The sequence below is a fragment of the Zootoca vivipara genome, chromosome 14 (assembly GCF_963506605.1).
Source record: "Zootoca vivipara chromosome 14, rZooViv1.1, whole genome shotgun sequence".
Lineage (NCBI taxonomy): Eukaryota > Metazoa > Chordata > Lepidosauria > Squamata > Lacertidae > Zootoca > Zootoca vivipara.
In genome coordinates, this window is record NC_083289.1 from 6001023 (window position 1) to 6024404 (window position 23382).

The 23382-nt window shown below is 44.6% G+C and overlaps 1 protein-coding gene across 1 annotated transcript in view; it reads left to right on the forward strand.

Annotated features, from left to right (window-relative positions):
- The window catches only part of MYO1E (myosin IE), a 125546-nt gene that overhangs the window by 34552 nt on the left and 67612 nt on the right, over positions 1–23382 (forward strand). Inside the window, exons 2-5 of the mRNA XM_035132347.2 lie at positions 8023–8166; positions 11723–11812; positions 12681–12775; positions 18371–18458. Coding sequence (XP_034988238.1) covers positions 8023–8166; positions 11723–11812; positions 12681–12775; positions 18371–18458 — 417 coding nt within the window. The remainder of the gene's footprint in view (positions 1–8022; positions 8167–11722; positions 11813–12680; positions 12776–18370; positions 18459–23382) is intronic.

Sequence of the window (23382 nt, forward strand, 5' to 3'; positions counted from 1 at the left end):
TTTTCGCAGTTTATGTGCTGAACTCTTTCTCTTCTCTTGTGTTCAGAAATAAAGTCTTCAAGTTGGCAGAAGCAGTGAAAACAAGAGGGTAGTGGGGTTTTTTAAGCACTGCTTTTGTGGGTCTGCCTTTTTTCTTTTCCTTTTTTCAAGAAGAGCAGGTGGAGTGGAGTATACTCCCTAAAAGCTGAAATTCTTAAGAAACAAAGGCATAAGTCAACCCATAGCTTGGTGTTGTCTACATTGACTGACAGCAAGATTTTCATACAGGAGTTTTTCCCAGTTCTCCCCAGAGATGCTGAAGACTGCACCTGGAACCTTCTGCATGCAAAGCAGGTGTTCTGCTATGGAACAGTAGCCCTTCCCCATGGAGGAAGAGCCTTGTCATAGAACCGATGACCCTGAAATTGAACCGATGACCCTGAAATTAAGAGCCTTTTGCTCTCCCAATTGAGCTGTCCTAGGTTGTTGCCTCCCACCACATGGGGCCAATTCCCTGGACTGTGCATATGATTTTAAAATGCATTAGATCCATGTCCAAATCCTGCCTTTCTCTGGAGATCCCTGGTGATTGTGAGCAAACATTTTCATTCCAACCTACTTGACATGATAGTTGTGTGGAGGCAAGTTATGGGAACTCTGTTGGAACTGTGCTCCTACAGAGCTTGTGTTCATTTCAGTGAGGCTTGCACAGAAGATTTCCCAGTGTGCCTTGTGCTCTGTTCATGTAATGGGAAGACGGGGGCGGGCTAGGAGACTCTGCTTATGTTCTTCCTTGCACAACTATATTGCAAGGTAGGCCTGTCACGTCCCAGTGCTATCCAGCAATCACTGCCACTACCACCTCTCAACACGTACAACGCCCAGATGGGAGGGAATTATTTGTTTGAGGAAATATTTTGAAAGGCTTTTGCTGTGAGGAGTCACTCAGCAATGGGCAGTGCACATCACCCCTCCACATCTGGTACAGAATAGCTTTCGGGAAAAAGTTGCCTATATTCCAAAGCATAGGCAAAATATTTATGGAATGTTTCCTACTGCAAATTAACTCCCCCCCCCCCCACAATGAATTGCTTTTGTAAGAGTGATCTTAAGTGCTTATTATTTCTCAAGCTGACACAATATGAAGAGTGTCTGTTTATTTTGGCCTCTTTAGGGAATTTCTTTGGAACACAAAATCTCACAAGGGATTTGCTTGATATCCCACCCAGCAGACTTTTCTGGGACCCTGTACTGTTTATCTTTGTTCTAATTCTATGTGTGGTTTTTCCTTTGCCTCAGAATAAGATGGCTGGTTAGCAGCTGCATATATGACAAATGCATCTAATGAGTATGGAAATGCAACTTTTGGCAATTGCTTTTGGAAACCTCACCTGTCTAGAATGGCGACCTGTGATGTCTCAGGTTTAGTCAGCCAAATGTGGATACCCTGTCCTGGCTATAACTTTCTGCAGGCAAACATCACCTTGAGACTTGACCTCCATCCAGCGGTGGACCTACATTTGGGGGCCCCTGAAGCTTGAACTGTTATGGGGGCCCTTCACAACCAGCAATGAGGTCTGGGTAATCACTATTCTCTTCTTCAATGGGGTTGTTCCATGAAAGATCACCACAAATTTTCTGTGAGTTTGCGTTTTTGGTATCCACTTAAGTACATTTGTGAACTCATTGTTATTTCCCTAGTGTCTTGACATCTGTTAAAAGGGGGTGGTGGTGATTAAATTAGCCACAGTGGAACAGACAACTTACAACAACACTCCACCGTTACAACATCTGTGCTACTGACTCTCAAACTTTGGGATTGTTGAAATATATACAACAATAAAATTACTGGTAATCAATTTGACTCAAATTGGGTCTAGACCCCAAAATTTTAAGCAATGTGGACTAAAGTTGCCTCTGGGGCTCCTCCAGTATTAGGAGCCCTGAAGCTTAAGCTTCATTAGTTTCATAGTATATCCACCCCTGCTTGTTTGTGTTCTCAATGGTTCCATTCAGTTCCTTGAGGGAGCCCTTAGATTTATCTAGGAATTTGCTCTGCCCTGTTACATGGTCTCTGTAGGCCTTTGTGGCTGTTGTGTCATCATCTGTTGCATCAAATGCACTATATATTTAATGCAGGATCATACCACTTTAAACAGCCATAGCTTCCCCCAAAGAATCTGGGGATTAGTTTGTTTAGAGTGCTGAGAGTTGTTAGGAGACCCCTATTCCCACACAGAGAGCAGCAATTCCCAGAGTGGTTTATTGATCAGTCCCTGTTCCCAGGGAACTCTGGGAATCCTAACTCTGTGCAGGGAATAGGGGTCTCCTCCTATCAATGCTCAGTACCTTTAACAAACTGCAGTGTCGAGGATTCTTTGGGGGAAGCCATGACTGCTTTAAACATATAGTGCAGATGGGGCCTCCCTCTCTGATGTCAAATTTTATTTAAATAGCTGCTGGTGCCTGGTGACTGTGAGAAGATGAGCCCCGGAAACATGGTGACTTCATTTCCTTTGAAGGTGGGCAGGCTCCACATGGCTGATGAGGATGTGGATGCTATTCATCCTGAAGGGCTTCTTTTTGTCCTCAGGAGACCAGCTCAGACAAGGAGACTTGAGTGGAACTTCTGCCCAACAGAATGAAGTCACTCCAACTTCAAAGAGGTTAAGATCAACTACTGAATACCACAACATCTTCAGATCACTTTTTTTTGTCCTAAAGTTGTGTTTAGAGAAAATATTTGTTTTCCTGACTTAAAAAGATTGCTGTGGCTTGCCTTAGCAGGATCCAAACTCCCTTTTGTAACATAAAATGTTGAGGAGGAAAATGGGCACCAGTCATCTGAGGCCACCAGCACAAGATGGACGTTTTTGGTTTGGTTTTGGTGGTAGTATGAGAAGATTTCGTTCAAACAACCAAAGGTGTTCCTGGTGTAGAAGAGAATTCATGTTGGCTCTTCTTATTCATCTGGCAATCAGCTTTCCATCTACACAACTTATTTTTGTTGGATATTCCTCTTCTGCAGCAATTCACAGAGCGTTACCGATCTCAAATGAAGCTTCGTGCAAATAGAAAAAAAATTATGGAGGTAGCCATGTTGGTCCATAATAAAAAAACACCAAAAGACACTGTCATCACATCTTTATTAGAACGAACTAAAATGTCGCCATCATGAACAAGCTTTTGAGTTTTGCAGAGTAGAAGCCACTCCTTGGGAGGCACCATGGAGGCAGAGCATAGCCATTCTGTCTAGTACCCACTGTTAAGACTTATCCTCCATGAATTTATCCAATCTTCTTTTCAAGCCATCCATAGCTTAACTGAGCATAGTGTGAATAATTCTGCCTGAGCCTTGCAATGACCCTGAGTTCTAATATTGTGAGAGGAGGAAAAGCTTTTTCTCTACCCACTTTCTTCACACCATGCACAATCTATCTGTCATGTCCAATACAAGGAAAGGTCTTATTTGAATAACTGGGACCAGTTGAATTGTTCAGGACTGTGCTTGCCCTGGGGTGCCCAGCCCAGTGGACTGGGCTGGGTGGGATGACCAGAAACTCACCCGGGGCTGAGCAGAGGCGTGGTTAACAGTCCAGGTCAGCAGCAGTAGGTCCAAGTGAGGCAACCAGTTCCAGGGGCTGGGCGAAAGCAGAGTCAGGAAACAGTCCGTGGGTCTAGCCAGCAGATAGTCAGAGGTCAGGAACACGCCAAGGGTTTGTCCATAAACAAGGTCAAAGTCCAGTCCTAGGTCCAGGAGTCCAGCAAGGGGTCAGTCCAGCAGGGAGCAAGGCAGGAAGCAGGGCAAGGTCACAGGTGGGCTCACAGTAGCAACTATGTTGCTCACGCAACTTGGGTCTGGGTCTGGCTGGCTTTTATCTGCCCTGAGGCATGGGGTGACTCTGATCCTCTGGTGACTCACCTATCTTTCTGGCCTGGAGGCGAGCACTCCTCCTGCAAGAGCTTTGTTCCCTTTGCCTCTCTGCCCTGAGCCTCTGCAGCTCAGGAGAGGCTGGTGGGTTACTGGACCCAGGGGCAGCATCGGCTTCCCCTGACGGGGCTGGGAGTGGAGCAGCTGCAGGCAATGGGTCCTCCATCACATGGGGCCCAGAGCAGACTCGGCTGATGACTGCACCTGAGGATCCTGCGCAGGTGAGGACCCTTCAGGCTCAGGCCCTAGACCAGGCTCAGCTGGTTCTGGAGGCAGGGAACCTTGTGCAGGCTGGGAGACCTCAGGTTCAGCATCTGAGTCCAAATCCCAGGCCATCACAAGGACTTTGTATGTGAACACTAAAATTGGACTCAGTAGCACATAGGCCAGCCTCATCCACTCTGGTCTCCTCCATATGTTTTGAACTACACAACCACAGAGAAGATGGGACTTCTAGTCCAAAACATGTGGAAGATACTAGGGAGGCAAACACAGAGACAGGTAGCCAGTGGAAACTTGCTGCTAAAATATTTGGGTCCTATAACTAGGAATTGAGGCCTGATTCTCGCATGTCTTACGCACGGCTGAAATCAGCTCTGGGGTCTTTGATCTGCTGCCACAGTTTAAGCTGTGCTTTCCTCAGACAGCTGCAGATCCAGGAAGAATGTGTCTTTATTCCAGCATTATCTCGTAGTTTTAAAGACGTTTCTTGCAGCAGCTGAAAGCCAGAAGGAACTTTGGTGGGTGCAAATTGGCTTCCGTTTGTGGAAATAAAGGCTTGAGAAGAAGCAATACTGCAAAAGAAACAGGGGGGATCAAATATTCTCTGGAGCCAAAGTTCAGAGAAGCATGTCAAACGGGTTGGGTGGAGGAAGCAGGAATCAAGGGTGTGTACTGTGATTGTCAGCTTTTAAACTCAATCTCTGTCTCTGTCTCTCTCTCGTTCGTTCATTGCTTGGAGGCTTATGATCTGACCCACTTTACCCTCTGACCAAAATAATATTTGTGGGTCACAGATGGCTTCCTGTGAGGCAAAAACCTATCTGAACTGTTTGTATCTCATTGCAGCAGTAATTATATCCTTCTGGTTTTGAGTCATAGCATGAGAGAGAGAAATGTTTAAACAGTAAAGAAGCAAAAGAACTCTGGGAAATGTCCAAATACAGCTGGTGCCTGCTGCCCTCTTTGCTATCAGCTCTCCATGACTGTGAAAACTGACGTAGGCTGAGCTATAGATGAGAAGCTGGATTTCATGTTGGATTTCAGCTCAGCTATGAATGCATTTGTCAGCTTTAAGTAACTCCCTGCCCTGCTGATTTCCCTTCCCACTCCCAAATATACAGTATTGTGGGGGCATAATACCGGTACTTTATATCAGCCTTCTCCAACATGGCAACCTCTAGATGTTGCTGGACTCAAATTCCCATCGCCCCAGCCAGCATGTGGTTAGGGATGATGGGAGTTGTTGCCTAAAAAATCTGGAGGGCAATAGGTTGGGGAAGGCAGTTCTAAATGTCTGTGTTGACATCATCCTAACATTAGCACTTCTAATAGGTGTTTCGTGAAGTCCTTCAAAGATGGAAATCCTCCTGCATCCTTGAGCAGTGTATACAGGTGGTGCCTGACTTTTTAGTTTGTTGCTTTAGATCCTGTCATCCAGGCATTTGGTAAGCCATTATATTGGTATTGCCCCCTCTGTCCATGGGCACGTCTTAAGCAGTGGTTAAAACTGTACATTGTTAAAGTTACCAGTTTAGCTTCCAAGGTTTGAACTTCTCTCTTCAGTTCTCCTGCTCCAGGGTTGCTAATGTGGTGCCCTTCAGAGATTGCTGGACTACAATTCCCATAATCCTTGATCATTGGCCATGTTGGCTGGGGCTGATGGGAAGTGTCTCATTGGCTACTCCTGTGCTAATCTGAAGGGCACCAGGTTGACAAAGGCTGGCATGAGGTTTTTTAGGGACTTACAGCTGTAAACTTTTCCCGTTTTCTTAAAAAATAAATAAAAAATCTCTTGTTTAGTCTTGTCCATGCAAAAGACAGATTTCCCAGGCTTTCATTTGTCTGGGACACATCCTTTCCAAGCCAGCTCTTCTCATCTGACTTATGTCTCTCAATGTTTATTGGGAAACAGTCTTCCATGGCGTTAATTCGTCTTCAGGTTAATTGCCTTTTATCATGGGGGGGGGGGGCGGTTCTGATCAGCATTTGTCTACTCTGATGACTTTCCTGTTTCTATTCCAGGCAGTGTTTTGGTTCCTGGTTTGTATTGTGGGGGGCGGGGAGTGTGTTGGTTCTTTCTTTAAGGATCAAAGGGCTTGGTAATTGTGTGCTTTATAAACTAGCTCTGAGTTTTGTGCTTCCCCAAAACAGCAGTTGCACCTGTGTTTCTCTACAGGTAATAACACTGTTCTAAGGAGATCACCATTGGCTTCTCATGCATTTTCTGGGTTCAATCCAAGGTACTTGTTTTAACATTTAAACATCATACAGATCATTTGTCCACCAGGCTCAGTGGTTTCAGTGCTGACTTGCAGCAGCTCTGAAGGGTTCAGGTGGAGGACATTCCCAGCCCTACCTGGAGGTTCTGCTGGGGACTGATCCGGTGGCCTTTTGCATGCAAGACAGGTGCTCTGCACACAGCTAGGGACATATCCTGAAGCAAAGGTGAGGAAGCTGTGGGGGCCCTCCAGGTGTTGCTGCACTCCAGCCCCCCCCCCCCCATCCCTAACCATGGGCCATGCTGGCTGGGACTGATACAAGTTATGGTCTGATAACATGTGGAGGGCTCCAGGCTCCCTATCCAGGCTTTATTTGGGACTTTAAAGACCCTCCCATGCAAACCTGCACCAGATGCCCTTGGCCAGGGTGGGGGGATTAGGGCAGCAGTGACTGGGGAGAGGGAGTTGAAGGAGGGGGTGTCCCATTTGAGAAATGCCCTTCCCTGGCATGTAAAGAAGACAGCAGCCCATTTATCATGCAGGAGGCAAGTTGAAACCTTTCTGCTGGCTGATGCTTTTAGTGGTTTCTATCATTTTACTGCATGTTTTAATTCCTTGTTTTATTACAACCTTGGGACCAGTGGCAAAATGCTGTTGCCTCAAGCCCTGCCCATATGTGAGCAGGGCTTGGAGAGCGTAAACATCAGCCAGAAAATCCTGGAAGCCACAATGCAGCTCACATGCCCTCCTCCCACAGCCCCTTCTGAGTAACCTTCATTCCTCAGACTTGTGTGGTACCGGTATTTGGATTTCAGTGACTGTTTGATGGGCTTAATAAAAAAATTCCTTCAGTAGCACCTTAAAGACCAACTAAGTTTATATTTTGGTATGAGCTTTCGTGTGCATGCACACTTCTTGTGAGCCTTCCTCCTCCATTCTCCTCAGTGCAAAGTTATGGTGTGTAACTTTCTCCCTCTTACCTTTTGGTCACAAATGTTGGAACAACCTTTTTATGTGTTTATGGCAAAACCTTTACGGGAGACATATACATAATAAATCAAACATAAAATCCAGAAAACATAGTCTGCGTGTTTTACTGTTGTGCAAATTATTCAGAGCCATATTTATTAAAACCTGACCTTCAGGACTGGGTACAATGGTCAAAGGCAAGTGGGAAAGTCCCCCCCCTAAAAAAAAGGTCCCTGGGGATCAGAGGTTGAATATCACCATGATGCATTAATACATGCAAGAATATGCAAGGACAAATCTTTAGAAATCTCTTCCAGCCAATCAGCATTGCTGCATTTATAAGAGGAGAGTTGTTTGACAAATCCTGTGATGCCATTGTTGAGTAGAAAAGCCGCATTTGCATTTTCAGAACTTGTGATTGAATAGTGGCAAGCATGTCAGGAGCAGAGCTCACACCTTTGGTACACATTTCCTAATGTACACTCCTGACTGGGAGGAGAACGCTGGCTAGGTGTATCATTTGTCTCATGTAGCAAGCTCTTTTTTATTATTCATTCCATAAAATTTATGTCCCAAAACTCATATTGACTAAACCAGCACCTCCTGTTTTATGCTGGGAACTGCGCTAAGATCTACAGATAAAGGGCTTTATGCAAATTTAATAAATAATGATAAAATCAAATAGTCATTTTCTTCCTGCAGGGGAGCAAGGGGCATTACCGATATCACTGGCAGAGCCACAATGTCAAGCACAGCGGGGTGGATGACATGGTCCTTCTCTCCAAGATCTCAGAAGATTCCATTGTGGAGAACCTCAAGAAGAGATACATGGATGATTACATATTTGTATCCTTTACTGCAGTGCCTGGGGGACATTTATCAGCTCGATGGTGGCATTTCCTCATAGGCATAATTCTGTGGTCATTTGTGCATGCTTGGATGTGACCAGAGATGGAAGTAGAGCAATGGATGTGATTCTTACCCTTTTGTGTACAGGAGGCTATATTCTAGCCAGGCAAAAGTTAGGTTTCTATGGGCACGCCCCCTTTAACTCCACCCAGACAAGTAAGAGGCCCTGTCACAGTTCAGGAACACATTCCAACCAGACAGAAACCCTCAGGGAGGATGTCCAGTGGGGTGTGTGGTCCCAAGTTCAATCCCCTTGAATTGTCTCTTCTTCTCTGCAGATGGAAAGCTAGCACACCTAGGGTTGATTGGTAGTGACCCTACACAGCAGAACAGAGACTATTTTTAGCAACAGTTTTCCCCATGCCAAAAGTAGAATAAAGATGTCAAATGACCAGGGCCAGTCTTTTCTCCCATTGTTGCCAGTCTGTCAAGGGAAGCTGCACCCGTTAGATTTTGTTCTGTCATGTCTCCTGGGGTTCGGGAGAAAAAAGTAGTTCTGTGCCATGTTACGGGTGTGGGGCACACGCTAGCCCTCGTTTGGCTTGTAAATGTTAGCTGTGTGTTTGAGGATGACGGGTCTGTGGGCTCTGAAGGGCCTTGAAAGAAAGATGGAAGCAGCAGGGATGTTGTGGAGGAGAAAGTGAACGCGCATAAGAGCATCATCCCACCCCAGCTGCCAAACCTGCTTTCGTGCTTGAAATATCAGGGACTTATGAAAGGATTCCATTGACGTGGGACACAATGGCTTGCTATTCTGCTCCCCGCTTTCACACTCTCAGGCATAATCTCTGCAGACATAAAATCCAGTTTTGAGCTACTCAGCAGAACGTAGAGTCTCTCTCTCTCTCTCTCTCTCTCTCTCTCTCTCTCTCTCTCTCTCTCTCTCTCTCTCTCTCCCTCCCCCTCCCTCCCTCTCTCTCTCTCTCCCTCTCCCTCTCCCTCTCCCTCTCCCTCTCCCCCAGTTGAGTCTTTGCATTCCCCTTGTGTGTTTGAGGGCAGAGCTATATAAGTTACACATGTGATTTGGGTTAGAGCAAAGCAGCTGGGAGGGGGCTGCTATGGAGTGGGAAAGCAGGGGGAAGTGATTAATTCTTCACCACCCTTTCCTCACTCAGGTGTGTGTTGAACCTCACAAATGTGTGAACCCCCCCCCTTCTCCCTTTGAAGGTGATAAAGCACTATGTTTGCATCACTTGCCATAGAATAGTGGCTGGTGGGAAAAGAGTTGACATCTCCCCACATACAGTACTTCTTCTTCCCAGCCCAGCCATTGCACCCCTTCCTTTGTAGATGCTATGTCTCTATTGCTAGGCCCCTTGCAGAGGGTTACCATATTGACCTGAACATAAGCCTCACACTGGACATCTCCCCACATACAGTACTTCTTCCCAGCCCAGCCATTGCACCCCTTCCTTTGTAGATGTTATGTCTCTATTGCTAGGCCCCTTGCAGAGGGTTACCATATTGACCTGAACATAAGCCTCACTTTCCCCCCAAATTCCGACTGTGGAAAGTGCGGCTTATATTTGTGACCTTACGGTATGCAGCCAGGTGTGAGGGGCAAACAGCACCAGGGGTAGGGCAAAGTGGTGTCTGCCCCGTGCGTAGTCCCCCGTCCTCTCCCCTAAGGCCGGGAAGGGAGAGAGTGAAAGGTGTGGCTTATATTCAGATGCGGCTTATATTCGGGCCAATACAGTAGTTCATATGCTGCTTTTCCACACTGGACTGTGCTAGTAAAGCTCAGATATCAAAATAAATATCAAATAAATATCAAAATACAACACATGTGCTTTGTTACGCAGTTCTACGTGTCACTTACGGTTCTCCCTTAAGGACTGTTCTTAAGGACTGTAATCTTGTTCTGGAGTCAAACAGACTTGAGCAACCAGGCTGGAGTTTGTGTGTTGTCTCAAGCTGCTTTTATCACAGGTGGCAGTCTTCAGTTCTGTGGAGAGATCCTTCAGTCTCTTCGTCTGAATGGGTTCTGCCACCATGACTGTCCTGTCAGTGCAGATTGTTGCAAAATTCCAGCACCAGTCTGGTGCCACCTCATAAGCCCCCCCCCTCATAAACTTACTGGGCTTCTAACCTGCACAGACAGGGATGATCCTTTTTCTGCTGCTCTCCTAGTCTGTAACAGGTGTCTTCTCAAGGCTTGGCATCCCATAATCTCACTCAGGCCTAAAAAGCTTTGCAAGATCTGGTGCTATTCTCCTGATAGCTAAGAGCAACACTCACTGCTTTCTTTTTTCCACTTCCCAAATTCCTAAAAGGGAGGCCTTTTAGTTTTCATCTGGGCATTGGCTCCTGAATGGCGCAGCTGTCACCTCCATCAATCATGGGATATTTTTTTACAGTGTTCCTCATATTGGAAAAGGTTATTGAACCATTCAATAAATTATTTACACTGAATCAACAAGTTGCTTCAATATATTTTATGTTCACACAAACAGTTCTGGATTTGCCATAGAGATGTCCTGAGTGGTGCCAGAGTTCCATGGACATCTTCCAAATGTAGCAATTTCACACAATATGGAAGTTATGCTTGTTTGCCTTAGTTGCTTTTTTATTATTTTCAGCATGACATCATCTTGCAGTTATTATCCCAAGACAATGGGCTGCTGTGTGCAACACTGAGTGCTGATTGTGCCTGTGTTGAGTGTGTGTCTGTGTGTTGAATAGCAAAGCGTTAAATGTTGCTATCACTCATGCAGCACCAGTCATCCAAACACAATATGCATATCCTGATACTAATGTATAGGGCTGCAACGTTGAATTGCTTACATGAGTCAGTAGAAAAGCATATTGATCAACTAAGGAAGTCTACTTTGAGAGTTGGAGAAACTGCAAATGGCAAGTGTCATCCCAAAAGAGACACTTCCTCTTCTCGCTTGCACAGGAGGAGATGCCTCTTCCAAAAGGGCAGCTGTTGTGACATACCGCATGGACATCATCTTAAAAACAAAGAAAGTGTGTATTTTGTGCCTGAACTGTTCTGCTCCTATGCAAATTCATGCAAATTTTATTATTTCATTAATTGACTATAATTTCATTTAAAAGAACTGGAGGAAGGGAAAGCATTGTACACAGAAGGCCCCAGGATGAAACCCGAATAGCATCACCAACTGAAAGGGTTGGGAACAGAATCTCCACAGCCCTGAGACCCTCTCCCCCCCCCCCACCCCAGAGAGATGAAGCTGGTCAGGGCAGAGGGTGGTGGGGACTGGATGGATAAAGGGTTTGATCTGGTTTAGGGCAGCTTCCATATGAATTTCTCTAATGTTCCTGTATGATTAAACAACTAAGATTTATTTTGCTTGGTAAGCATTCTACTACCTATGTTTGAGCCTGCAAGCTGAAATGTTCGCACATTCACACATGGGCTGCAATATAGAAAAGCAGAGGGTGGGCTAATTGGGTGAAAAGGGAGTTTGCATCATAAATTGATTTTTATTTTTTTAAACATTGTGAACCTTGACTGTTCCAAACACAGACATATATTGGATCAGTGCTGATCTCTGTGAACCCATTCAAGCAGATGCCATATTTTGGAGAGAAAGAAATTGAAATGTATCAAGGAGCTGTAAGTGATGATTTCTCTCTTAGCTTATTTCATTCTCAAAAAATGTTTAAAGGTTTGCTGAGGTCAGTTATCTCTTCTCTTTTTTCTTTTTAATTTGTTTTCCTAACAACAAAAACAGACAAGTCACATGAAAAGAAAATGGATGTTAACAAAATAATATAAATACAAAAAAGGAGCTTTTGAGGATAAAGTCCCAAAGAAAGATTTAAAAAACAGGAGTAAATGAACAGGGTACAGTACAAGTATGAAATTATTGTTGGCTTCTGTGCACATCTGGGGGTGAAGCCAGACCGCTGCATTAGCAGCACTGAAGTGACCTCCCGGGGTGCAAGCCTGGGCTGACCAGATAACAAGACCTCCATCTTGGCCTCGTTGAAGTAGTCCAAAGGAAAGCAGAGCAATATGTTTGGCTGCAGGAGTTGCCGGAAGGAGGCATACAAGACGCCATCCAACTGTCTCAGGGCTCTGTTTTGGATTTGTGTAGGGTTTAGTCCTTAGCCTTTTCTTCTCCTGAAGATATCCCACAAGGCGGCAGAGGTTTTGGATCAGAATTTTCCTTCTGTTAGATGGGCTACCTTCCATTGAGCCCCATCTGCCCCTCACTCCCCCCCTCTACAGCATGTGCAGAAGCTTCTTGACCATTGGACCCACTATTGGTCCCCTCCACTCAATCCACCTCAGTATCTCATTGCATCAAATTATCTGTTTCTAGAAGCTGTCTGTCAGTTTCTGGATGCCCTTTGGGGGAAAAGGTTGATGCTGTACTGTTTAAATGGCTGAGAAGTTATCTTTTTGTTGTTGATATGACCTTTCTTAGTAACAGTTTCATTTATTGCCTGGTGCTTCACATGTATTTCCCTCCCCGTAGGCTCAGTATGAAAATCCACCACATATCTATGCTCTAGCGGACAATATGTACCGAAACATGATAATTGACAGAGAGAACCAATGTGTCATCATCAGGTAAGGACCTGCTCTTTAACCTCATGATTTGCATTTATGCCCTGGTTTGGATAAGGGGCACTGGACACAGTCTAGAAGCCCACCCTGCTTCTATTGCAAATAACTTAATGCTATGCTTGAGCAGACTTGCTTCAAAGTGTTGTTATCTGACTTAGTGTAGGCCCACTGAATTAAATGGATATAAGGCAGTCACAGTTAACTTAGTCATGTGTGAGAGAGCAAGTGTGAGTCTCTTTGTGTGTGACAGCAAGTGAGCACTGTGGCTGATGAGTAAAGAACATGAGTTTCCTCCCCAGAAAGCATCTGGCTTTTTGAGTCTCGAGTCTCCAGGTCTGTTCCACGATCCAGGGCCCACCTCTCCCTTCCCTTGAGCCTCCCTGGTTGTAATGTCCATCCTGTTAAATACGTCTTGCTCAAGTGTCCACCATTCATTCTCATGTGGCCTTCCATGTACCAAGTTCCTTACATCCAGCCTCAATTCTGGGTGACAGTGCTAATCTACAAATCTTTGTCAGGGCCCCTTTTCTATTAGCTGGCTGATTTCTGTCAAAGACCCTTTGGATTATTGGGGACAAGTCATTTTCATTTGTTTTTTGGAAGGCTAATGTGATGCAAGAAGTACTGGCTGATATGTTATAAACTCCCAAGTACCTTCCTGCCCTTGAGCCACTAGTGGCCAACTCTGCATTTCAGAAATCTTTTTGTGCTGATCTCTGTATGGGGTGGATATGTTGCTGTGGCAATAAATGAAATGCGGTCATCTTCAGGGTCCTTTTCCCTGCCATGCTCGATTATGCCCCACACTTCTTTGGCCTGGGAGCAACCAGCCGTCTTTTATTTCCCAACGTATCATCATTGTGGCTTTTTGAGTCTATTTCTGGAATCTGAAGCTTAAAAATAAATGTACTCTTTACTGCTTACAGGAATTCTCCTTGAGTGTGGCTAGGGGTAAATAAAAGAAACAGTGACGTGGTTAGAAATGCAGCTTCTTGTTTTACGCTGTGCAACACACATGCGGCAGCGCTGTGGCTGAAGTGTTCTCCTCCATATCAACTTTATGACACTCAACACTTAGGTCCCAGAATGACTGTGCTTGAAATAAAATTTTACCTTGAGGCATTGGATTGGTGGTTACAAACATAGTCCCTACAACAGATGAAATTACATTGCATATTAATTTGATAATATCTAAATTTATTATTATTAAATAATTACAGCCCCTTCATTATAACGTCCCAGGATAGGCTGCAACAATTAAAAGGCAAGCAGCTCATCCACAGGGGTTGAAGGGGGCAACTGCAGCTATTTATAAGATGCTACTGGGCACTCAGGACCCGGATGGAAGAGGACTGTGAACCATTTGGAAAGCAGATCCCATTGTCTGATTTATTGATTCAGAATGGGTTTGTGGACTAAACCTCATTTAAAGGCCACCTCTGCAAAGATGAGAAAGGCAGGCTTAAAACTAATACACAAGTGGCACTAAAACCCTGTTAGACACAGTTACACAAATCTGGACCTCTCTCCACTGGCTCTACCTTTGTGGATAATGGAGGAGTTCTGAGCCTGGGGAACACGGGTAGTGAACCTGTGGTTGTTTCTCCACCTCCCATCAGATCCAGCCAGTGTGACCAATGGTCAGGGATGATGGAAAGTATAGTCCAGAAAAATCTGGATTGCCATAGTTTCCCAGCTCTGTTGTAGAGAATAACAGAGGCCCAGACAATCGGGTGTGCTTGCCCTGTTGACCCCTGGAGCTGGGCAAGCCTCAATACAACAAAGAGGGTGTTGCATTTAATTGAATAACCCTTTAAAAATTATACATCCAGTTGCTCATTATGGAGAAGCTTAATTTTACCTAGAAATCAGGGTGTTTGATACCGCATGATTTCTTGGGTTCAGTTTTCAACTTTTATATTTCAACATTTAAATGCATCCTCCTCTTTCAGGGATTTTGTAATCCATCTCTTTGTGTGTTTGTAGTTTATTTGTCATGGCATTATTTTTTCTAACTTATTCTGCTTTTGCTCTTCCAATGAATATGGTGTTGCATCTTCTAGCACTTATGCATGCTTCGCGTGAATGTAAACAGCTGACTCAATACAATTGAGGGGGGTGTTGCAGATCTCTCCACCCTATACATGTGTCTGATGGTGGCATTGGAACAGGGACACTGGACTGAGCCTGTTCAATGCAGCCTCCACCAGCTAAACTCCTGCTTTGTTCTGGCACCAAATCCTGCTTTGATTTTTCATTTAATTGTAATAGCACTAATGCATGGACTTCGTAATTTATTTAAGCATATAGTTGAGTCTGACTTCTCAGAGGCTGCTGAGCTGCCTGTGGCTGTTTCTCTTCCCCCCCCCCCACAAACCTCTCCAAATGGAATGCATAATAATAATCATAGAATTGCAGAGTTGGAAGGCACCCCAAGGGTCACCTAGTCCAACCCCCTCCAATGCAGGAATCTCAACTAGGTCATAAGATGACATGTGAGTCCAATTCAGCTCAATGGGACTTGAGTAAACATGACTACTGGCAATCAGCTTTTGTTTTAACTGTTTCACACAAGAATTGTTGCCATCCTCAGTGGCCACCTTTCCCCCCTCCATACCACAAACTCTTTGAATTTGGCACTACATGTAGGCATTATGCCACCTTTGATAGCTCAGATATCCCCTCCCCCAGCTCTCTTGTTTCTGTTAGAAGGCAGGTTTTTAATCTTCTTTGTTGAGAATATGGCTGTGTGTTCTTTGAGTCCCCAAATCCTTAATTCTGTAATCGGACTATTTATGCACTTTCTAACAAAAGCCATGTTTTTAAACATCTTGGAACTTCCTGTCAGCTGGTTGGTTGTTAAGTAACGTGTGTGAGCAGCTGTACTGGTCCTCCCAGAATGATAAAAGCAAGCCAAATGAGTATTTAGAAACAGGATTTACAGAATGCTTTTTGAATTTTCAAAATGGCTTTACAGATGCTGGGAAGGCTCAGATGTAGCATTGAAGATCAAACCTAAGGAAGCCTGCTTTGCAGCTTCTATAACTGCTGGGGTTTCAGTGTTGTATTTTTAGCTGTTCCTATTGTTCACATTGATTTATAGTTTCAGTTGCTTTAAGTTGATTTTATGTGGGCTGTGCATTGTAATTTATGCACTATACTCCACCCTGGGATCTATTATGATGAAGGGCAGGCTTCACATAATAGGCTTGTGGGCTCTCGCCTGCTCAGGAACAGCCACAACCAGAGGTTTAGAAGCATAACTTTCTGTTTTCACCTAACTGTGGCTTCAATACCTCAAGAGCACCTGCTCTGCATTCAATGGCTGACCTCTCCAGTAAAAAGGGCCAGGGAACAGAAGGGCTGTTTCCCACCAATAATCTTTCTCAGCACTGATGGGCCCCTTTCAGGCGTAGTACATGCCTGCTTATCGTCTTCCAAAGCAATTACTCTTTTCCCAACTTAAGAATGGGAAGCGTAATGTCGGTGGACAGCAAAAGAGGTTTAAAGACACTCTCAAGGCAAATCTTTAAAAATGTAATATAAACACCGACAACTGGGAAACACTGGCCTGCCAGCACTCCAGTTGGAGAACAGCCTTCACTAAAGGTGTCATGGACTTCGAAGAAGCATGAACTCAGGACAAAAGGGAGAAACGAGCTAAGAGGAAGGCACATTTGGCAAATCCTCACCAAGATCAACTCCTGCCAGGAAACCTTTGTCCCCATTATGGAAGGATGTGCGGATCCAGAATTGCCCTCCATAATCACATATGGACACACTGTTCATATTCATAGAAGAGAATCTTAACTTGCCTACGAGTGATCACCAAAGAAGAAGGGGTGGCCTGGCTCATAGCTCCTGTTCTGAGCCACCTCAGCACACCATCTTTTAAAAATAATGTTTTTTACTTAGGCCAACCAGTTTTTAAGAGTGCTAGAGAAAACTTTTGTATTGTTTGGGGCTTGGGGCAAAAGTAGCCTATGGTGTATTATATCAGCCTTCACCAACCAGGTGCCCTCCAGATGTTTCAGATTACAACTTCCATCTGCCCCAGTATCGTACAACCATGCTGGCTGAGACTGATGAGAACTGTAGTCTGAAACATATGGAGGGCACCAGACTGGGCAAAGCTGTATGATATCATGTCTGGTAGTAATCTAACTCGGATACGGGTGGCGCTGTGGTCTAAACCACTGAGCTTCTTGGGCTTGCCAATTGGAAGGCCGGCAGTTTGAATCTGTGCTATGGGGTGAGCTCCTGTTGCTGTGTCCCAGTTTCTGCCAACCTAGCAGTTCAAAAGCATACCAGTGCAAGTAGATAAATAGGTGCCATTGCTCTAAAACCAGCATCAAACTGTGGTTTAACACTGTAGTTGTTTTCCACAAGATTTGAAAGAGGCCACCAGCATGGGCATCAGTAGCTTCTAGGCATGATGACTATATATGCTCCCTCCTGGATCAGAGGCAGTATGTAGTTGGACATCGGCATCCTATGAGGACTAAGTAAGCCTTTGATCTGATCCAACAGCTAGGCTTTTCTTCTGTGAATCAAAATGTATATTGTTAACCTATATATTATTTGTTTTTCCATTATAATTTTTTTGAAAATGTCCGCTGAAATGAGGTAGTGCAGAAAACAAAGGCTCTCTGTAAAACTTAGTCATCACTCTTGAGTGCTATACAGGATGCTTTTATTGCCCAAGTTTCTGTACATGGGAACACTTAATAGAGGCATCAAAATTCCATGAAATGGATATGGGGTGTATTATGTTTCTCTCTCTCTCTCTCTCTCTCTCTCTCTCTCTCTCTCTCTCGTTTTTTTTTTACCCCAACCTTTAGTGGCTTTGAGTCACTTATAACTGCTTTGTTTTTTAAAATTTAAGATACATGTTTTTGCAGAATGCTTCTGGTGAGAGATCCCTAAAGGGGGATGGAATTAGAAAGGAGAGTGCACATTTTTATATGCTTATTGGAAAAGCAATAGAAGAGAGAGGAACTGGTGCACAACCACTCTAGAAAAATCCTTTTGCTGGAATGACCACAGTTCCCTGGAGGGATTTCACTGATATTTAAGAAGGGCTCAGAAAGAGTCAGGCCAGCAGGAATAGGACTCACTTCTGGTTATTGCAGTTCATAAATATTGTACTCTTGTCTTGCTTAGTTTTACAGTTTTTATACGGAACAAATTTATCAGGCTCCTGATCAATAAAACTAGAATAAAAAACATTGTGTGCAGATGTAAAGGAGATCAGATATAATGTGCAGAGATTAGAAGCCTCAGTTTCTGGTTTCATGCAAACTGTTGTTTGTCTTTGCATCCAAATCTTGAAACTATGGGTTGCCTGCAAATCAGGATTATAAATTCACTTTGAACTGCAGTTTCAATCCAAGAAGGAGGGCATACTATGCACAAACCATAGTTCACTGGATGTGAATGAAATGACAAGTTAGAAGGGCTGCTGCAAAGCGAGAATGGAAGGGAGGAATGCATAAGGTTGAGGCTCGAGTCTGTTTGTACTTGTAATGCCAAACCATGTATTTGGGGTCTCTGCCTTTGGATGGCTTCAAATATATCCTACTTCTGTTTTTCCCCTAGTGGTGAAAGTGGTGCTGGGAAGACTGTGGCAGCTAAGTACATCATGAGTTACGTCTCCAAAATATCAGGAGGAGGTCCAAAAGTGCAGGTAAGTGGATACTGCTGGGAGAAGTATTTGGACCATTGACTTGGGGATGTATTTGTACCATTGGTTATCATCAGATGACATTCCCTTTGGGCTCCTGTGTAGCTTGTTCATAGGCTAAGTGGGTTAATCTGAGGTTGAAACTTATTGAAAGGAGCCTTGGGTTAGTTGTTGTTGTTTAGTCGTTTAGTCGTGTCCGACTCTTCGTGACCCCATGGACCATAGCACGCCAGGCACTCCTGTCTTGCACTGCCTCCCGCAATTTGGTCAAACTCATGTTCGTAGCTTCGAGAACACTGTCCAACCATCTCGTCCTCTGTCGTCCCCTTCTCCTAGTGCCCTCAATCTTTCCCAACATCAGGGTCTTTTCCAAGGATTCTTCTCTTCTCATGAGGTGGCCAAAGCATTGGAGCCTGAGCTTCACGATCTGTCCTTCCAGGGAGCACTCAGGGCTGATTTCCTTAAGAATGGATAGGTTTGATCTTCTTGCAGTCCATGGGACTCTCAAGAGTCTCCTCCAGCACCATAATTCAAAAGCATCAATTCTTCGGCGATCAGCCTTCTTTATGGTCCAGCTCTCACTTCCATACATCACTACTGGGAAAACCATAGCTTTAACTATACGGACCTTTGTCGGCAAGGTGATGTCTCTGCTTTTTAAGATGCTGTCTAGGTTTGTCATTGCTTTTCTCCCAAGAAGCAGGCGTCTTTTAATTTCGTGACTGCTGTCACCACCTGCAGTGATCAAGGAGCCCAAGAAAGTAAAATCTCTCACTGCCTCCATTTCTTCCCCTTCTATTTGCCAGGAGGTGATGGGACCAGTGGCCATGATCTTGGTTTTTTTGATGTTGAGCTTCAGACCATATTTTGCGCTCTCCTCTTTCACCCTCATTAAAAGGTTCTTTAATTCCTCCTCGCTTTCTGCCATCAAGGTTGTGTCATCTGCATATCTGAGGTTGTTGATATTCCTTCCGGCAATCTTAATTCCGGCTTGGGATTCATCTAGTCCAGCCTTTCGCATGATGAATTCTGCATATAAGTTAAATAAGCAGGGAGACAATATACAACCTTGTCGTACTCCTTTCCCAATTTTGAACCACTCAGTTGTTCCATATCCAGTTCTAACTGTAGCTTCTTGTCCCACAGAGATTTCTCAGGAGACAGATGAGGTGATCAGGCACTCCCATTTCTTTAAGAACTTGCCATAGTTTGCTGTGGTCGACACAGTCAAAGGCTTTTGCATAGTCAATGAAGCAGAAGTAGACGTTTTTCTGGAACTCTCTAGCTTTCTCCATAATCCAGCGCATGTTTGCTATTTGGTCTCTGGTTCCTCTGCCCTTTCGAAATCCAGCTTGCACTTCTGGGAGTTCTCGGTCCACATACTGCCTAAGCCTGCCTTGTAGAATTTTAAGCATAACCTTGCTAGCGTGTGAAATGAGCGCAATTGTGCGGTAGTTGGAGCATTCTTTGGCACTGCCCTTCTTTGGGATTGGGATGTAGACTGATCTTCTCCAATCCTCTGGCCATTGCTGAGTTTTCCAAACTTGCTGGCATATTGGGTGTAGCACCTTAACAGCATCATCTTTTAAAATTTTAAATAGTTCAGCTGGAATATCATCACTTCCACTGGCTTTGTTATTAGCAGTGCTTTCTAAGGCCCATTTGACTTCACTCTCCAAGATGTCTGGCTCAAGGTCAGCAACGACACTACCTGGGGTGTACGAGACCTCCATTGGGTTAGTTAGGGGCATCTATTCTTGCTTGTTCATCTAATGGTATCATTAATCCTGTCAATATCTTAGTTCTACAGAGACTGGTGGAAGCTAATTCCTTCAGTGCCTCCTGATGCTCTTTTGACATAGACCTGTTCAGCTGTGTCACTTTTTCCTCCCAGTCCTCGCCCTCCACTCTGTAACTGATGAAGGCCCCTTCTCCTTTGCTAACATACTCCCACTTGCCTTCCCTTGGCTCCACCCATCCAAAGCTGCTGTTTCCTGCATAACCCATGGAAGCCCCGTCCCACCAGCATGGTTGGCTCAATGGAACCTCCATGTTTGGGGGCAGTATAGCTCTGTGCTGCAATGCTGAGAACAAGCAATGGATTTCGAGGATAAGTTTTTTTTAAAAAGTGTCCTTTTCAGTAGAGGGCTGTGCTGGAACAGCACTAGTGGACTGCTTCCAATGCCAGTCAGTTTGACTTTACCTAAAACATTCAAATGCATTCATGTTTGCCCTTCAAAAATTTATTTGTTCTCATTTCTGCCTCTGTTCCCCCATGCTCCCACTAAAAGAAAGGAAATCCCAGTTTCCACCACTTCTGTTTGATCACAACCAGGCACCCCAGCAAAGCAGGATGTGGCAGTCAATGGCAACTAGTCATGATGGTTATATCACCTCCAGCATCAATGGCAGTATGCTTGAGAGGGAGAGTGCCCTCACTGGTGGGCTTCTTAGGGACATTGCATTGGAGACCGGAGGAAAAGAATGTTGGGGTTGGTCTGGGACTTCCGGTCTGCCGCGCTGGAAAATGGAGGCGCAGAAACCTCGCGCTGCGAGGTTTCTGGCACCGCGGAGGGGGGGGGAATCCGCGGGGGCACGCGGATCCCCGTAAATACCCCTGGTTGAGCGTCCAGGGGGCAAATTTTGCCTGGCGGAGCTCCAGAAGCGACTCCTCAGCTGCCCAGGAAGCCCGCAAGAGCCCCTGAGAGCCAGCCGAGTGGCAGTCGCGGGAGCCATTTTAGGCATACCATCGTTACCTCCAAGAAGCGAAGCTCCGAGCCTCCAACCTGCAGGCGGTGGATTCTTCCTGAAAAAGTTACGATCTGGACGAAGTAAGTTGAAACCAATTTGAAACAAGAATTTGGCAGTGGGAGGCGGAGATTAAAAAGGGAAGTCATCTCCCCCCCCCCCCGATTGAGTAACTAAAGATCGCAGCAAGCTAGAAAACCCAGAAATGCTGTAAAAAGAGCTTTTTCCTGAGGCAGAGTAAAGGAAAAAGTAAGCGGTGTATTTATCTCTGCAAAAGACTGAGATCCAGCATGAGAAAAGCCCCCTGCGAGCCTGGAGTCGGGTCAAAGGAAAGATCAGTCAGTTTGCTGATTAACGTCACAATACAAAGGAATGTGTCTGGCTGAATGTGAGAGACTGAGAGCTGTAAACAGTGAAAGAGGATTTGTTTTGCCTTGAGGCTGCTCAGTATTGACTCTGAGGAAAAGAAGGAGTAAAGAGAGAGATTCTGACCAAGTGGGACTGGATTCTTGGCTTTTTGCCTATTTGTTCACTTTTCATATATATTGGACTAAAATTTCAACTCCACGGCCGGTCTGTACAAAGATGGAGGAGGTTTTAGACAAAGGAATAGGAGAGAAGGTTCCAGAGAGTGGACAGGAAGTCACACAGTGGGACTTAATATTGGCAACAATTTTGGATCTTACTAAGCAAGTGAGCATCTCCAAGCTTGATGTAAACTTTCTGAGAGAAGAGACTGTCGAGACATTTGTTTTTGACTGTAAAACACAGGATCCAACAGATATAGAAGATCAGGAGAAGGGAGAAGAAAAAAGATTGGAAGACCAGGACTGTGCTGGAGTGACGTATGTAAAAAACATAGAAGAGGAGAAAGATAATACTGAAGGACAATATGCTGAACCAATGGATTTATTTCCTGAAAAGAACACTGTTCTACTGGTGGGAGGGGTGGAACAGGGAGGGAAAGTAGGAGAAAACACTGTTTCACTGGTGAGAGAAGTGAAACAGGAGAGGGTAAAAGCAAAAAAGCACTCCAAAAAAGAGGTTGGGAAAATCAGCGCCCTGGTGAGAGAGGGGAGGACACAAACAGTTGGGGGGCAAAAAGAGGATTAAAAGGTGCAAAGATACAAAGTGATGGGATTACAGAAGAGGGGGGCAAGAGTTCGGCAAAAGTTGGTATGGGACAGACTAGGGGTGGGTTGAGAGGTCTTGGATTATTTGGTATTGTCTGAAATAATATGGTCTGATCTTGGAATGTATTAAGGATTGTATGAAGAACCTGGCTGATCCATCTGGAGACTTCGATTCCAGGGAAGGGGGGGTGGGGACTTTGTTGTGTGGGTGGAAGTAAATGGGTAACAAATTAGGATGTGAATCTTATATATTTTTGGGTAAGGGAAAGAGACTAGGGATTAGATAATAATAATTTTGGAGAGAGGATGTTAAGAGAAAAGAGGTTAAAGTACAAGGAGAATGGATAATAGCAATGAAAAAGATGAAAAAGTTGAAATTTAGAAAAAAGAATGTGAAGTTAGAATGGGAAAATGCGAGAACTATTTTTAACAATAAGAACTCAAGAAGGGGAAATGAGGAAGTCTGAATCTGTTTTTTTTTTGTTTTTTTTGTTTTTTTTGTCGTTTTTTTATGTATTTTTCTTTTTTGTGCCTTTTTCTTTTTTCTTGTATTTCTTGTTAAAATCTAATAAAAATTATATTAAAAAAAAAGAATGTTGGGGTTGGTCTGATCCAGCAGGGCTCTTCTTACTTCTTTCTACTTGCTGCATCTTGCTCTCCGCTTCAAACGTAAAGAGGCAACGGGTGTGTATGTGATGTTTCTAGAACACTGAAATCTGGTGACCAGCTGCCCACCCTCTAGCCCTCCCATTCTCTATAATCCACACAGGCTCTCCTCTGTAGGAGGATTTGGACAGGGAGTCTCTTCAAATCCTGTTGTGTACCTGTACAGGTACACAGCAGTGCCAGTTCTGGAGGCTCAGAGCCTTCTCTATCCTGAATGCCATCTTAAATCAGAAAAAGTAACAGCCTGAAAATCAACCACTTTGACCCTTGCTGCGTGTGCACTTCCTTTTCAGGCAGAGGTGTAGAGGAGTTGCAGCAACTGAAGGGTAAGGCAGTGAGCTAGCGGTGGCATCTGGCTGACAGGTGTCCATGAGATCACC